The sequence below is a fragment of the Callithrix jacchus genome, chromosome 8, assembly GCF_049354715.1.
Source record: "Callithrix jacchus isolate 240 chromosome 8, calJac240_pri, whole genome shotgun sequence".
NCBI lineage: Eukaryota > Metazoa > Chordata > Mammalia > Primates > Cebidae > Callithrix > Callithrix jacchus.
In genome coordinates, this window is record NC_133509.1 from 8,840,216 (window position 1) to 8,856,615 (window position 16,400).

General features: G+C 37.5%; 1 protein-coding gene across 6 annotated transcripts in view; it reads right to left on the reverse strand.

Moving 5' to 3' along the window:
- VPS13C (vacuolar protein sorting 13 homolog C) overlaps positions 1–16,400 on the reverse strand; it is a 196,197-nt gene that overhangs the window by 120,740 nt on the left and 59,057 nt on the right. For all 6 annotated transcript variants that reach the window (XR_013520680.1, XM_035258764.3, XM_035258763.3 and 3 more), the window contains 9 exons: positions 16,087–16,229; positions 14,986–15,178; positions 13,619–13,733; positions 12,868–13,004; positions 10,173–10,296; positions 8,659–8,776; positions 5,600–5,729; positions 4,844–4,922; positions 3,674–3,813 (listed from right to left, as the gene is read on the reverse strand). Coding sequence is in view for 5 of the 6 variants with exons in the window: in XM_035258764.3 (XP_035114655.3) it covers positions 3,674–3,813; positions 4,844–4,922; positions 5,600–5,729; positions 8,659–8,776; positions 10,173–10,296; positions 12,868–13,004; positions 13,619–13,733; positions 14,986–15,178; positions 16,087–16,229 (1,179 nt within the window). In the remaining variant the exon portion in view is untranslated. The remainder of the gene's footprint in view (positions 1–3,673; positions 3,814–4,843; positions 4,923–5,599; positions 5,730–8,658; positions 8,777–10,172; positions 10,297–12,867; positions 13,005–13,618; positions 13,734–14,985; positions 15,179–16,086; positions 16,230–16,400) is intronic.

Genomic DNA, 16,400 nt, shown 5'->3' on the forward strand with positions numbered 1-16,400 from the left:
CCATTTACATTGAAGGTTAATATTGTTTTGTGTGAATTTGATCCCGCCATTTTATTTATTTTTTTTGCCAATCCATTTGAGCTTATGAGGTTGCTCAGGTTAGCCTTGAACTGATGACCTCGCCTTCGCAAGCGCCACGACCTCCGGCGGGAGCCACTTTGGACCCCTGATCCCGCCATTTTAATGTTAGCTGGCTGTTTTGCCCATTAGTTGATGGCAGTTTCTTCATTGTGTCGATGCTTTTTACAATTTGGTACATTTTTGCAGTGGCTGGTACTAGTTGTTCCTTTCTATGGTTAGTGGTTCTTTCAGGAGCTCTTGTTTTTTTTTTTTGTTTGTTTTTTGTTTTGAGACAGAGTCTTGCTCTGTCGCCAGGCGCCAGGCTGGAGTGCAGTGGTGCAATCTCAGCTCACTGCAACCTCCGCCGCCTGGGTTCAAGCAATTCTCCTGCCTCAGCCTCCTGAGTAGCTGGGATTACAGGCACGTGCGACCATGCTCAGCTAATTTTTCTATTTTTAGTAGAGATGGGGTTTCCCCATATTGGCCAGGATGGTCTCGATCTCCTGACCTTGTGATCTGCCTGCCTCAGCCTCCCAAAGTGCTGGGATTATAGGCATGAGCCACGGCGCCCAGCCCAGGAGCTCTTGTAAAGCAGGCCTGGTGGTGATGAAATCTCTGAGCAACTGCTTGTTCGTAAAGGATTTTATTTCTCCTTCACTTATGAAGCTTAGTTTGGCTGGATATGAAATTCTAGGTTGAAAGTTCTTTTCTTTAAGGATGCTGAATATTGGTCCCCACTCTATTCTGGCTTTTAGGGTTTCTGCTGAGAGATCTGCTGTGAGTCTGATGGGCTTCCCTTTGTAGGTAACCCTACCTTTCTCTCTGGCTACCCTTACCATGGTTTCCTTCATTTCAACCCTGGTGAATCTGACGATTATGTGCCTTGGGGGTTGCTCTTGTTGAGGAATATCTTTTGGTGTTCTCTGTATTTCCTGGACTTGAATATTGGCCTGCCTTGCTAGGTTCGGGAAGTTCTCCTGGATAATATCCTGAAGATTGTTTTCCAGTTTGGATTCATTCTCTCCACTACATTCAGGTACACCTATCAAACGTAGATTAGGTCTTTTCACATAATCCCGTATTTCTTTGAGGCTTTGTTCATTTTTTTTTTACCCTTTTTTTCTCTAATCTTGCCTTCTCATTTTATTTCATTCAATTTATTTTCAATCTCTGATATTCTTCCTTCTGCTTGGTTGATTCGGCTACTGAAACTTGCATATGACTCACGAAGTCTTCATGTTGGGTTTTTCAGCTCCGTCAATTCATTTGTATTCCTCTCTAAGTTGTTTATTCTCCTTAGCATTTCATCAAACCTTTTTCAAGGTTCTTAAGTTTCTTTGCATTGGGTTAGAACATATTCTTTTAGCTCAGAGAAGTTTCTTATTACCCACCTTCCGAAGACTGTTCCTGTCAATTCATCAGCCTCATTCTCCATCCAGCCCTGTCCCTTTGCTGGTGAGGAGTTGTGATTCCCTTGGAGGAGGAGAAGCCTTCTGGTTTTGGGTGTTTTCATCCTTTTTGTGCTGGTTTCTTCCCATCTTTGTTGATTTATCTACCTGCAGACTTTGTAGTTGTGGACTTTCAGATAGGGTCCCTGAGTGGACATCCTGTTTGTTGATGATGAAGTTATTTCTGTTTCCAAGTTTTCCTTCTAACCATCAGGACCCTCTACTGCAGGACTGCTGGAGGTCCACTCCAGACCCTGCTTGCCTGAGGATCATCTGCAGTGGCTGCAGAAAAGTAGGGGTTGCTGCCAGTTTCTTCTGCTATCTTTGTCCCAGAAGGATACCTGCCAGATGTCAGCCTTAGCTCTCCTGTATGAGGTGATTCTTTGGATACACAGGGGTTGGAGAGCTGCTTGAGGAGACAGGCTGTCCCTTATAGGAGCTCAAGGGCTGAGCTGTGAGCTCTGTTGTTTCATTCATAGATGCTGGGCAAGTATATTTAAGTCTGCTGCAGCAGAACTCATAACTGCCTTTTTTTCCCAGGTACTCTGTTCCAGGAAGGTGGGGCTTTATTTATAAGTTCCTGTCGTGCTGCTGCCTTTTTTCAGAGTTGCCCTGCCCAGCAAGGAGGCAGCTAGTCACAGACTTCCAGCAGAGGTGTTGCTGACTTGCCATGGGCTCTGCCCAGCTGCTGTGTGAACTTCCTTGCAGTTTTGCTTAAAGGGGTATAGTTAGGCCAGGTGCAGTGGCTCACCCCTGTAATACCAGCATTTTGGCAGGCCAAGGCGGGTGGACCATGAGGTCAAGAGATTGAGACCATCCTGGTCAACATGGTAAACCCCGTCTCTACTAAAAAATACAAAAAAATTAGCTGGGCATGGTGGTGTATGCCTGTAATCCCAGCTACTCGGGAGGCTGAGGCAGGAGAATTGCCTGAACCCAGGAGGTGGAGGTTGTGGTGAGCCAAGATCACGCCATTGCACTCCAGCCTGGGTAACAAGAGTGAAACTTCACCTCAAAAAAAAAGGGGGGGTATAGTTAGAACTGCCTCAGTAATGGTGGTTTGCCTCAGTAATGGCAGACTGTCTCTGTAATGGCGGACTACCTCAGTAATGGCAGACTGTCTCAGTAATGGTGAACTGCCTCAGTAATGGCGGACTGCCTCAATTGTGGCGGACTGCCTTGGTAATGGTGGACTGCCTCGGTAGTGGTGGACTGCCTCGGTAGTGACGGACTGCCTTGGTAATGGTGAACTGCCTCAGTAATGGCGGACTGCCTCAATTGTGGCGGACTGCCTTGGTAATGGTGGACTGCCTCGGTAGTGGTGGACTGCCTCGGTAGTGACGGACTGCCTTGGTAATGGTGAACTGCCTCTGTAATGGCGGACTGCCTCGGTAATGGTGGACTGCCTCGGTAGTGATGGACTGCCTTGGTAATGGTGAACTGCCTCAGTAATGGCGGACTGCCTCAATTGTGGCGGACTGCCTTGGTAGTGGTGGACTGCCTTGGTAATGGTGGACTGCCTCGGTAATGGCAGACGCCCTTCCCCCCACAGAGCTGGACCATCCTGGGTCCAGCTGTGCTTGCTGTGAAACTCTCAATCCAGAGTGTTTCAGGCTGCTGGTCTTTGTGGGGATGGGACTGGCTGAGCCAGATCACCTGGCTCCCTGTTTCAGCCCCCTTTTTTTCAGTTGAACATGCGACTCTGTCTCTCAGGTGTTCCAGTCGCCAGTTGAAACAGCACCCAGATTTGTGTGAGTTTTTGTGAGGAGACCTGCTGGGCTGGCTGAAACAGCTGTGCTGGTGACTCGTGGCACTTTTCCACCAGGGAATCTCCTGGTCTGTGGACAGTAAAAATTCATTTGGAAATGCGGTGATTACTCACTCACCCTCTGCGTTTTCACTGGGAACTCCGATCCAGAGCTGTTCCTATTCTGCCACCTTGGATCTCTTCTCCTACATCAGGTTTTTAAAAAGCATTTTATTTTAAAAATCTTTGTGTGTGAGAGAGTGAATGTGTGTGAGTGTGTATGTTCATGTGTGTTGGGCAGCAGGAAAGACAGAGTACCATATTTTTAATATACTTGACATTTGGGTCTAGCTTGAGAATAGCTTTAAAAGATAGTGACAACCAGAATATATCCACTTATAGACAAAAAAGCACATACTTCTTTAATTTCAAACTTGAGTAGAAGATTAATGAGCTCCTCATTTGGAACCTCTGCAGCTTTTTTAAGTTCTGATCCTTTCATACTTTTACCAGTCTGTGGTTCTCCGTCTTCAGCATCAAAATACTCATCATCAGACTCTAAAGAAAAAGACATTTATTTGATCTGAGACAATGTACGTTGAAAACTGCATAAAACACGCAAATCTAAGTCTCCAAAAAGGGAAATTCATTTATTAGATATAATCTTCATATTTATCATCAGAATAGCTGCCTTTTTTAAACTTCCACCAAGTGACTCAACCTAACATGCAATAATCACATTAAAAATCAAGGTCAGGCACAATGGCCTATAATCTCAACACTTTGGGAGGCTGAGGTGGGCAGATCGTAACATCAGGAGTTTGAGACCAGCCTGGACAACATGGTGAAACCCCATCTCTACTAAAAATACAAAAAAAAAAAAAAAAATTAGCCAGGCATGGTGGCAGGTGCCTATAATCCCAGCTACTCAGGAGGCTGATGCAAGAGAACTGCTTGAACTCAGGAGGCAGAGGTTGCAGTGAGCCATGATTGGCCATTGCACTCCAGCCTGGGTGACAAAAGCAAGACTCCCATCTCCAAAAATAAGTAAATTAATTAATTAATTTAATTCAGTTAAATTAAATAACACTATGTTCTTTTCTTCAATGATTCTGTTTTTCACTTTAATTCATTCATTCAATATTAAACAAAATATTTATTGGGCATTATCTACCATGTATCAGGCTGTGCCAGACACTAAGGATACCAGAATGACCAGGATAGACTTAGTCCTGTCCTAATGAAGCTTACACTCTAGTTCCAAATTAAAACAGATCAATTAGGTCAGAGCTAGAGAAAAAGTTCATGTAGAGATTGGGGCCAAAAGAAGTAGCTTCTTTAGAATCTTAAGCATTGTCAACTATAAAAAAAAAAAAAAAAAAAAAAAAAAACCCTTCATTTATCCTATGAAGACAGAAACTTGGGCTTAAAGAAAAGACTCAAAGTCACTCTAATGCAGCACAACTAGAACTAAAACCAGTAAATTACTATAGCACTTTCAGAATGCCCTTATTTTCTAAAAATGTTATCACTGTATAACAATGTATAGGCTTAGTTTAGTAGAGAAAGAGTATTTTACTCTCCTTACCTGATTCCACAGCATCTAGCAACAGTGAAGTACCAAGTAGACCTTTCGTCCCACCTGAAATAACAGGAATTGAGGATACCTAGCAAAGAATACAAAAAGTTTTCTTAAAAAGAATGATTTAGCAGGAATAAATGTCATAAATGAGAGAAAGACTAAAAAGTAATAGAGGATAAAGAGATATAGAAAGACGCATACACACAATATAACACAATATACAAATCTTCCAACAAGACATATTGTGCTATCAACTAATAGTTAACTAGAATTACAAATTATTAAGTCTACCTCCCACAATTACAAGGACAAACTAGCGTAGCTCTAGTAAGTTAGTCTATTAATACTGCATATCATTTACATTCTGTCTATTACAATATTAAAGTACATCTTTTTTAGAGGTCCCTGGCACATGGTACCACCATTAGCTGGCTTTATCAAATTTAATTTCAAAGTAGAAATCCAACGTTTCTACTGTATAAAGACCAATTCCAATTAAAGTGACCTACAACTTTTAAGTCTTAACATATAGGGAAATTTTATACCAATTGTTTCATTTGCAAGATTCTAAAGAAGATTTTTGTTTGTTTTTTTCCCCTCTAGCTTTATTTAAAACATATTTTGTAAATTTGAAAGACATTTTACTTTCATTTCTATACTTTTAGTCCTTTCACTTATAAACCCTGCACTAAAACAGACTTTTCACCACTGCTCTGAAACGATGGTAAAAATAGGTTTATAAATGTTATTGTATCTATTTACCTGTCTCTCTGGAGACTGGGCTGATGATTTCTGTGGCAAAGGTATACTGTTCAACAAACATAGCACATCTTTCATCTTCTGGTCAGAAATTCTAACATGCATCAAAGGAAGTCCTCCTGATACTTTAAATCTAAAAGTACAATTCAGTGGTAAGGTTTTAAGTCAGCATCTCAATATTACAGACAAAGGAAAGAACTGCATTAATGTAGTTAGATTAAAACATGTTTAAAATTTTTGACATGTTTTAATCTAACTACATTAAATGCCTCTTTTACAACACTGTCAAGAAATGGGAAGTTCCATGTTAGCTACGTTTCCAGATAATTTCGACATATCCCTCTTAAGTAGCCAAACCTCTTTAACGTCACTAATTTTTATCAAAATCTTTCCAAACACAATTCTCTACATTTCAAAACCAAAACACTACTTCCTGGTATCAAAGATCTCATATTAAAATATCAGACAGTATTCACCCCATCACCTCTCTATCCCATTGCCTTGCTTTCTTTCTTTTTATATGTAGCAGTTGGCAGCACCGGACATATCACATTTATAGTTGTTTATTTCATGTCTGCTCTGATTAAAATGTTAGCTCCATGAGGACATCTGCTTTACTCACTGCTGAATCACCACTGTGTTTTCATCAGTTGCTTACTTTTTGGCAGGTGCTTCTATTCTGTTTCCTACTCAATATAATTGCCCCGGGTTTATTTGTCTCAATAGCTTTATGGCAGCTACATGCTGGTCATAAAGCTCTTTTTGGTTCTTGTTTACCTTTGGCTTCCTGACTAAGCTGGGAACAGCTCAAGCTGACAGACGCCTAATTGCTAGATGCCATACTGGGGCATGTACAGTAAAGCACTATAGAGAGGGAAACACAAAGCACTAAATGCCTATATTGGAAAAAAACTTAGTTCTCAAATCAATGACCTCAGCTTCTACCTTAAGAAACTAGGACTGAAAAGCAAATAAAATCTAGAATGAGCAAAAGAAAGAAATAATAAACATCAGAGTGGAAATCAGGGGGGAAAAAAGAATCAAATAAAAAAGAAGATGGAAACCAATAGCTGGGTATCTCAGAAGATCAACAAAATTGATAAACCTCTCATCAGAGTGATCCAGAGAAAAAGAGAAAAGGCACAAATTACTAACATCAGGACTAAGAGGAATAACATCACTACAGATTCTTTGTGTATTCCATAGGTAAGAGGAAAGCATTATGAACAGTTTTATGCCAATACATTCAACAACTAAGATGGACAAATTCCTTAAAACACACAGACAATAACTTAAAACACTTAAAACACACAGATCATTGGAAAGAATAATCTAGTCCTATATCTATGAAAAAACATGGATTTGTAGTTAAATACCTCTCAAATAGAAAACTCCAGGACCACATGGCTTTACTGGAGAATTCTACCTAACATTTTAGGAGGAAATAATAGCAGTTCTACACAACATCTTCCAGAAAACTCAATGTATGAGGCCAGCATTATCTTGATATCAAAACAAGAAAAGCGCAAACCAATATCCCTCATTAACACAAATATAAAACTGTGTAACCAAATTTTGGCAAAACAAGTCCAAAAATATTTTAAAAGAATAATACATACAGGTTGAGTATCCCTGATCAGAAACGGGGCAAGAAGTGTTTCAGATTTTGGATTTTTCCAAATTTTGGAATATCTGTATTACATAATGATATATACTGCAGATAGGACCCAAATCTAAACACGAAATTGATTCATGTTTCACTCATACCTTGTACACAGAGTCTGAAGGTAATTTTATATAAAATTTTTAATAATTTTACGCAAGAAACAAAGCTTGTGTTAAGAACTTATGTGCAGAATTTTCCACATGTGACATCATGTTGAGTCTTGAAAAGTGTTAAATTTTGGAGCATTTCAAATTTTGGGTCTTTGGATTAGGATGTTCACCATTACCAAGTGAGCTTAATCCGGTAATGAAAAGTTGGCTTAATATCCACCTGATAAAGGATATCAATGAACTACTGATACTTATAACGTAAATGAATCTCAAATTAATTATGCTGAATTAAAAATGTCAAACAAAAAAGTTAAAAGTCTATGATTCTATTTACGTAAAATTCTAGAAAATTCTAACATATATATAGCATCAAAAAGCAGACAATGTTGTCCAGGGACTGGGAGAAGAGAATTTCCAGAAGGAAAGAAAGGAATACAAAGGGGAACAAGGTCACTTTTGGAGATAATGGGTTCATTGTCTTGACTGTGATGATGGTTTCACAGCTGTAGAGCTAAGGTGATATTTATCAAATTGTAAACTTTAAATAGATGCAGTTATATTCAATAAAGCTGTTTTTTCAAACCAGCAAAAACATTTCATAACTGTCTACTTAAATTCAAAATTAATTTTCTATTTTTATGTCATTTTATTTTTCTCAGGATTATACAAGATTTCATTATCAAAAGAGCCTCTAATGTTTTTAAAGATTTTATTTCAGGCCGGGCGCGGTGGCTCACGCCTGTAATCCCAGCACTTTGGGAGGTCGAGGTGAGTGGATCACAAGGTCAAGAGATGGAGACCATCCTGGTCAACATGGTGAAACCCCGTCTCTACTAAAAATACAAAAAATCAGCTGGGCACGGTGGCGTGTGTCTGTAATCCCAGCTACTCGGGAGGCTGAGGAAGGAGAATTGCCTGAACCCAGGAGGTGGCAGTTGCAGTGAGCCGAGATCACGCCATTGCACTCCAGCCTGGGTAACAAGAGTGAAACTCCGTCTCAAAAAAAAAGATTTTATTTCATTAATATTAAACATGGGATTACATTCATTCAAAATATGGACCATCAACTTTTACAGAATGTAAAAGTTCAAATACCTCTGAAATAAGAGTTGATGTAGAACTCAAACATACATTTTCTTAAAAATATATTTCTGCTGCAAGATAGAATAATCCTTATTTCTTTCTGTCTCCCACAGTAATCTATCTTTGCTTCCTTAAATTCTAGCAACTGATGCAGACGTATTTCACCTGTTGATTTTCTAATATAAAAGAAGCTCATACATTACCTGGCCATTCTAACGTCTTTTTCTACCATGGCCTTGGCCAGCTCAACATGAATATCCATGGGTTGTAATATATGCATAGTTGATGGATGCTGAAATCGACACTTTTTCCAGTTTTCCTCTTTAAAAAATAATTCAAGATATTATTTATTGTTTTTACAAACAGCAGTGGAACATGGATAAAATATTATTTTTAATGAATATTATTTTAAATGATCAGTCTACGAAAAATTACTGTAAATTAATCCAAAGTCAATGATTACCAATTTTTACTTCTTTTGGCATATTAGTTAAATAACCATTGCTTTTTAAATACAAACTGACAGGATCAAAGACTGTGATATAAGATAAGTGTTTGGAGAATGTTTGCATAACATCTTCCATTTCAAAGGAAACAGAAAAAACAAAGCCCAGCATCTACTACCCCAATTCCAGAATTAGTGACCAAGGTTGATAATTACAGTGAAAAGAGGAGGAAAAACAAGAAAAAAATAAAAAAAGAGGTTTATGGTTAAAGTACAATACTTATACCAGCTTAGCACACAATTCCAAAGCAAAGATGAGTTTTATCAAAATTTCATGACCAAAAAAGTTTAATAATCACTTTTCTTCAAATAAAGTCCCAAAACAGATTTTCCTATAACCAACAGAGTCCTATGCAGATCTTTATTGATGGCAATGACTAAACAACTTTTTATCACTTATAATTCAATTATTTTTAAGTAAATACAAAAGAAAAGACAGTTTTAATGTTCTGTGTAAATACTCCACTTCAAGGAATCAACAGAATACATGAAAAGTATTATGTATTTATATTTTAATAAATCTCAACACTCCTACTAGAGTATAAACTCTGCACGTAGAGACTATAACTGTGTCCTTTCCTCTAATGACCTACCATAAAGTGATATTACGATCAAGGATAATTAGTAAGTATTTATTGCTTCTAAAAACTAAGTCTAAAAAGACCAAAAATATTTACTTAAACATAGAAAACACCAAAGCTTTTGGAAAATAATTAAGTCAATTACTTTAAGATATTAAGACTATGTCTACGATTTTGTAGATATACATTTATCAGATATCTACAAAAATAGAAAGCACGAGACTAGTAATACAATTGAAATGAAGACTAGGCTAATATAATATTTAATAATGAAGGCAGCAAGGATAATATTGAGTCATCCCAAAAGCATTAAGACAGAAAAATGTGAATCAACTCCGATTTCCATTTTGTGTTCTAAGCAGTCTTACAGTCATATTACAAAAATACAGGCTATGAATAGACCCAGATTCAAATGGAGCTAGGTATCTTAAGATGACTAGCCAAATTTCCATTTCTAAGTGCTGCAGTAATTTACACTGAAAGTCTCCAACACAGTTTCTTTAAGCGGTCAACAGAGTATGTGTGCAAGATGGTTGTCAGGGTTGATATAAAGGCACACATATATACACACATATATTACACAAACTACCCAATATAATTCCAAGATCCTGAAAGTTGAATAATGGTTTACCTGCTCTTGCAAAAAGCAGTTGTACATTTTTTATTTCAACATCAAACTTGTCATATGCCTTATCCATTATTTCTTCCAGAGACGAATTACTAGTCTTCTGCAAACCTTGATCTTTACTGTTGAGCTAAAATGAAGGGAAAATTTCAATTTTTTTTTCTCCAAAACAGAAAAGCACATACATCAACATATTTTAGTTGGGTTTAAATCTTGCATTTAGTTAGTTAAAACCTAACAAAATGAAAATGCTGCCCTTAATGAATAAACATTTTGTTTAATCTTCAGATAATTATTTGTAAACAATGTATTAGGAATATAATATTTCGGCGTACATCTCTATTGAAGTTGAGAAATAGGTGTCAGCACATTTGTATGTTTAAGCTGTCTGTCGCAAATAACTTGTCTAGACGTACAACTACTCCTCCTGGTTCTCAGGAGTTATTGCCACTTACAGTCCAGCTCCCCTACCTCCCCACCCCACACCCTTCACCATTAAATTGCAGTGTTTTGTTCCTTCTCCACACTAGACCACAGAAACAATTAGGCCACTATAATTCAGCTCCAGTTAGGACTACCCTCTCCCCCTTCCCGGTGGAAGCAAAGATTGATTCAGGAGTACACAAGGGATCTTCAAAAAGTTGATGGAAAATGCCCGCTATGAAAAAACTATTAATTTCAAAACTGTTTTGCACCAAGAGAAACTTGTACTAACTTTTTATATCATGTCTGAACAGGATCAACTCTGAGTCACAAAGAAGATTAAGGTATCTGTTTGAAAATGGGCCCCCTATCACAGCAACATAAATTCTGCTAAAATCAAAGCAAAAACAAATACCAAATTAATGCAGAAGCTTGGGTGGAAGAATAAATCAGTAATGCTTTATGAAAAATGTATAGGAACAGTGCCCCAAGGAAATCAGCAGTTTATAAACAGATAACTAATTTTAAGGAGGGTCAAACAATTTTGAAGATGAAGCCCACCAGTGGCAGACCATGTACATCAATTTTCGAAGAAAAACTGAATCACGTTCATTCCATAACCAAAGAGGATCGACGATTAACAGCAGAAACGACAGTAGACACCAGACTGGTTTCAGCCTACACAATTTCAACTGGTTCAGCCTACACAATTCTGACTGAACATTTAAAGTTGAGCAAATTAATCAACAGGATCCAAAACCGTTGCGCTGATATCAGCTACAGACAAAGGCAGAGCTTTCAATGGAAATTTTTTAAAAGTGTGGGGTCAAGATCCAGAAACATTTCTTCAAACAAATGTAATAACAGATGAAACATGGGCCGGTCATGGTGGCTCACACCTGTAATCACAGCACATTGGGAGGCCACAGTGTGTGGATCACTTGAGGTCAGGAATTCAAGACCAGCCTGGCCAACATGGTGAAACCCCATCTCTACTAAAAATACGAAAATAAGCCAGCTGTCGGAGCGGGCACCTGCAATCCCAGCTATTCACGAGGCTGAGGCAGGAGAATACTTGAACCCTGGAGGCGAAGGTTGCAGTGAGCCAAGCTAGTGCCACTGTACTCCAGCCTGGGCAAGAATGCGACTGTCTCAGAAAAAAAAAAGAGAGAGAGATTAAACATGGCCCTGCCAGTATGACCTTAAGGACAAACCACAATTAAAGCAATGGTTACCAGGATGTGAAAGTGGTCTAGTCAAAGCAGAAGTGGACTAGTCGAGAGCAAAGGTCATGGCAACAGTTTTTGGAGATATTCCAGGCATTCTGCTTGTTCACTTTCCGGAGGGCCAAAGAACCATACCATTTGCTTTTTATGAGAGTGTGCTGAGAGAGACAGCCGAAGTTTTAGCAGAAAAATACCCAGGAAATCTTCAACAGAGAGTCCTGCTTCACCATGACAATGCACCTTCTGCTCATGCCTCTCATCAAATGATGGCAGTTTTGTAAGATTTTCTGAGAAATAATTAGGCACCCACCTTACAGCCCTAATTTGCCTCCTCCTTTTTTTGGTTTCCTATTCTTAAAAAAAAAAAATTTATAAACAGCACCTAATTTTCTTCAGTTAGTAATGTAAAAAAGACTACACTGACATGATTAAATTCCTAGGACCCTCGATCCTTGAGCAATGGACTAAATGGCTAGTACCAACACTTACAAAAATGTCTTGAACTTGATGGATCTGATGTAGAGAAACAAAATTTATAATTTTTTTTATCTTTTAATTCCATTTTTCCACAAAGTTCTCGAAGTCCCCTCATATATCTGAAGTTATCACCTTTTACTGGAGGCTTGGATTTCTACGAGAGTCAAAATCCAAAATCCAAAATTCCCTTGCCCTACTTAGTTACTGACAGTGGTTTAACAAATATACATTCATATATGTACAATTTCCTATTGTCAAAATATATATGCAACAAATAACATGGTATAAATAAACTCTGGAAACTGAAAACTAGGAATGCTTCTTTCTAATTAGGAAAAGACAGAATCCAGTCCTTACTGTCAATTCACCTAACATTACAGAAAATTGGAGGTTTTTTCTTTTAACGATCATAAAGCATAAATAAAATACTCCAAGCTAGGCTTGAAAAACGGGCTAAAAAAAATAAGTCTACATTTTGTTTAGTGAACTCTGAAGAAAAAAACAGCAAACTATTGGAGAGTGAGCTAGCAAGTCAGTCAAAGATGGGCAGACCAAAAAAATGCACATATACCTACCTGAAATGTACCAAAATCTAAAATCAGAAGATTTGACTTTTCATGGTGGAAACCTGTCTGTGGAACTATTAGATAAGAAGGCTTCAAATTTATCCTTAAATCAAGGACTTTTCGAGTTTCAATAATATGTGTAAGTCCTAAAAAAGGTAAGAAATAATCACAGATTAGATGGTTAAGTTGAAATATGTAATCATATTATTAACAACTAGCATAAGAATTTTACATGAAAAGTATTACAAAGGAGTATTAGTTTTTGTCAAAAATTAGATTCTCAATTCAGCATGTAAGGTGAAAATTGCTTACAATCAATGGGAAACAATCTTATTATAGCATGGTATAGTAACCCTAACACAGCTAGTATTTTAAGGAACTGGATAAAATAGTTGTCGTGAGCTTGAGGCCATGGTATACAAAAGTAAGTATCTTTCAAACTATATTCACACACAGTGTGATGAGAGTTTCTTAAGAACTGAGATGGAGGATTGTTTTTCCTCTCAAGCTCATTCTGAAGCATGAGTTCTTGACTGTAATGGAAGGCAGAATCATCTGTGCCCCATATTATGTTCTTTCTCACCCAGTCTAGCAGGTATATTTGTCTTTGAGTAAGCCATATCCACACTATACTGTAATACAGCCTGAGTTTAAAATGAAGAAGAAAAGCAACGTAATATCTTGAATACAATGTTTACAGTAGAGTAGACAAAATTTTCAAAGCTTAGCTGATGCTTATGTAGACATTCAAATTCTTTACCTGTAGCTGTTCTCTCCTTAATTTCTTCCAACTTCATCAATGTTGCTGATGTTATTTGCTCAAGATCCAACCCCTTATTTGACTGAAAGAATTCTACCACTGCATTGACAGTTTTCTGTAAGAAAATTTTTTTAATGTAACCAAGTTACACATAGTTCCTTCCATATTGTAAACTTTAAAGTTTCACCTCAATTCTAAACAGCTGTGGCTTTGAACTGTGGAACTTCAAAGATATTCTGCTCTACTACATCTCCCTTTGGAGTGAAAGAGACTCTGGGGAAAGGAGAGAGCCTAAGCAAGCTTCCTGGAGAGACAACAAATGTGCACTTATCATTACAGTGTCAAGTATGTTCTCCAGTGTCATATGGACGCAGCAGCAGGTACTACCTCTAGTTTCAGCCTCCAATTAGTCAGAAGGTGAAACGCCACTTCTCTACACTGTAATTAGATCCCCTTGCACTTTGAAGTTTAGAAAATTACAAGGAAGAAAGCCATTCAGCTCTTACCTACATGCCAAACTTAAACTTTAAAAAGATCATAAAAAAATCAGAGATTTTCCAAGATGAAACAGTTCTGGAGACTGGTTGTTCAACAATGTGAACGTACTTAACACTACTGAACTGTACACTTAAAAACAGTTAGACATTAAATTGAGTTATGTAAATTATGCCACAATTAAAATTTTTAATTATAAAATATAATGAGTTCTGCAGTCTTTATATATTTCCCCTCCCCCCCACACACACTGTGAATCTAGCTTTCAGTTGTAAAGTAAAATTAAGTCAGGGATCTCAACAAGCTGGGGTGAACCTACAAGTGATGCAATGAATAGTGCACCATATCCACATTGCTGACTAACTTGAGATGATGGATAAGATAGCCTGAATAAAGGTAAAGCTGTAGATACAGAACCCGAGCCAGCGTTCCCAATAACATCTAAATGCCAATGTTTTTTCCCCATGTTAACAATATTTAAAATTCTTTTAATCACTCCTAAAGCTCTATGAATTTCTTCTAAACAACGAAAGAAAAGAGAAACTACACAAAAAAGAAATGGAGTAAGAAGTCAACGTATAACAATTTGGGAGTAGTTGGCAAATAAACAAGAATTTTTTTAAGTATATTAGATTTTTTAAAATTTAACATTAGCATAGACAAATAAACCTTAGAGTAGGAAAAAATGTATAGTATACAAAAAAAATCAAAATTAGCTGCTGAAAACATACTGCTTTTGAAACAAGAAAACCCTATTAGGAAACTTACCTACTAAGTAAATAAATGTTAACTATGAAACAGGAGAAATTGAAAACCGACTGTCAGAAGTGTAGGACGGTTTAAATACAGAGTTACTGTTTCCTCGCACTTACGGCATCATAGATGACCTCCACGGGCTGAGACTGAACAAGCAGACTCTGGTCGGCAGCACTAGCCTCCGGATTGGTTTCAAACTCAATTTTAAGCAAGGATGATGTAGTATCACCAATGGAAGCCACGAGTGATGGGACAATATCCTGCTGTCTCAAACCTGTTATATACCAGTGTTCTAACTTTGCTTCTACCCTATAAACCAATGAAGAAAAAGGAAATAACACAGATAAGGTCTTTTGTAATCTAATGGGCCAAAATACAAATTTCCCTTTAAAAACTTCTTTTTTTTTTCCTGGTAAATGTATCAACTAGTATTCTATGTATCAAATAGTGATAAGGACATTATCACTAAAAACTTCTTTGAGAACCAGGACCATCCATGCACATTATCCAGAGCTGAAGCTCAGCCTCCTCAGCCAGGTATTCAGTTGCTCCCTAACAATCGGTTTTGCTGCTCTTCTTGTTTTAATTAATTCCTTTTCATCCACATGAAAAACTCACTTTAGCCAACTTCAGATACCGTAAAAGTTCTGATCACTGTTGTATGAATAAAAGATTACATGACATGGATGAACTCCTCACCCTATTTCTACGCCACCCTTAACACCCTCTTACTCTATCCTAGCTTCTCCTAGTCATTTCCATCAGGAGCCAAGGCCTTCTCCTAGCTCAGTTATTCTCTTCCACAACTAAGCCTGCGTAGGGTTAACTAAGAAGTATTTGATCTTACAATACCTTCTCCCCTTAGAGCTGTATACTGTTACGTAGTTCTTGAATCATTAATTTTTTTATATCTTACATTTCTTGAAAACAAAAACTTGTACTTCTCCATAGCTTTCACAGTATTGGGCCTATAAATTAAATGCTATCCAATAAATATTCACAAAGGTAAGGAGGGAAGGCAGAACAAATGATCAAGTACCCATACAGCTCCGTAACAAAACAAAAGCAAATATAAAAAGACTACCTTGCCATATGCAAGCCAAGGAAATTAAAGAAGAGCTAGCACTAATCATTTTTTAATACTGAATAACACATCACATTTCTTGCCAAACACTGTAACTAGAAATAAAAATTGAAATAAGTTCTTAAAAACTTACTTAAGCGCTTGTGCTCCTGGACGCTGAGATACTTGAGTGCCCAGGCCAATTATCTGAATTTTTAGTATTTCTGGAATATTCTTGTTTTCTCTGATTGTAACAGAGGTGCTTACTAACTTCAGGGTCATTATATGGGCAACATACTATAGAGAAAGAATAAAATTAAAATTGTTAAAGTTTAAATAATTATCACTTTCTTTAATACTTTCTTCTTATCTGAATTTGCTGAATTACAAGGCAACCTAACAAATAGAGCACGGTAGGTTCTGGCATCCATATGCTTACCATAAAGGAAAAATTCTTCATTTACAAAT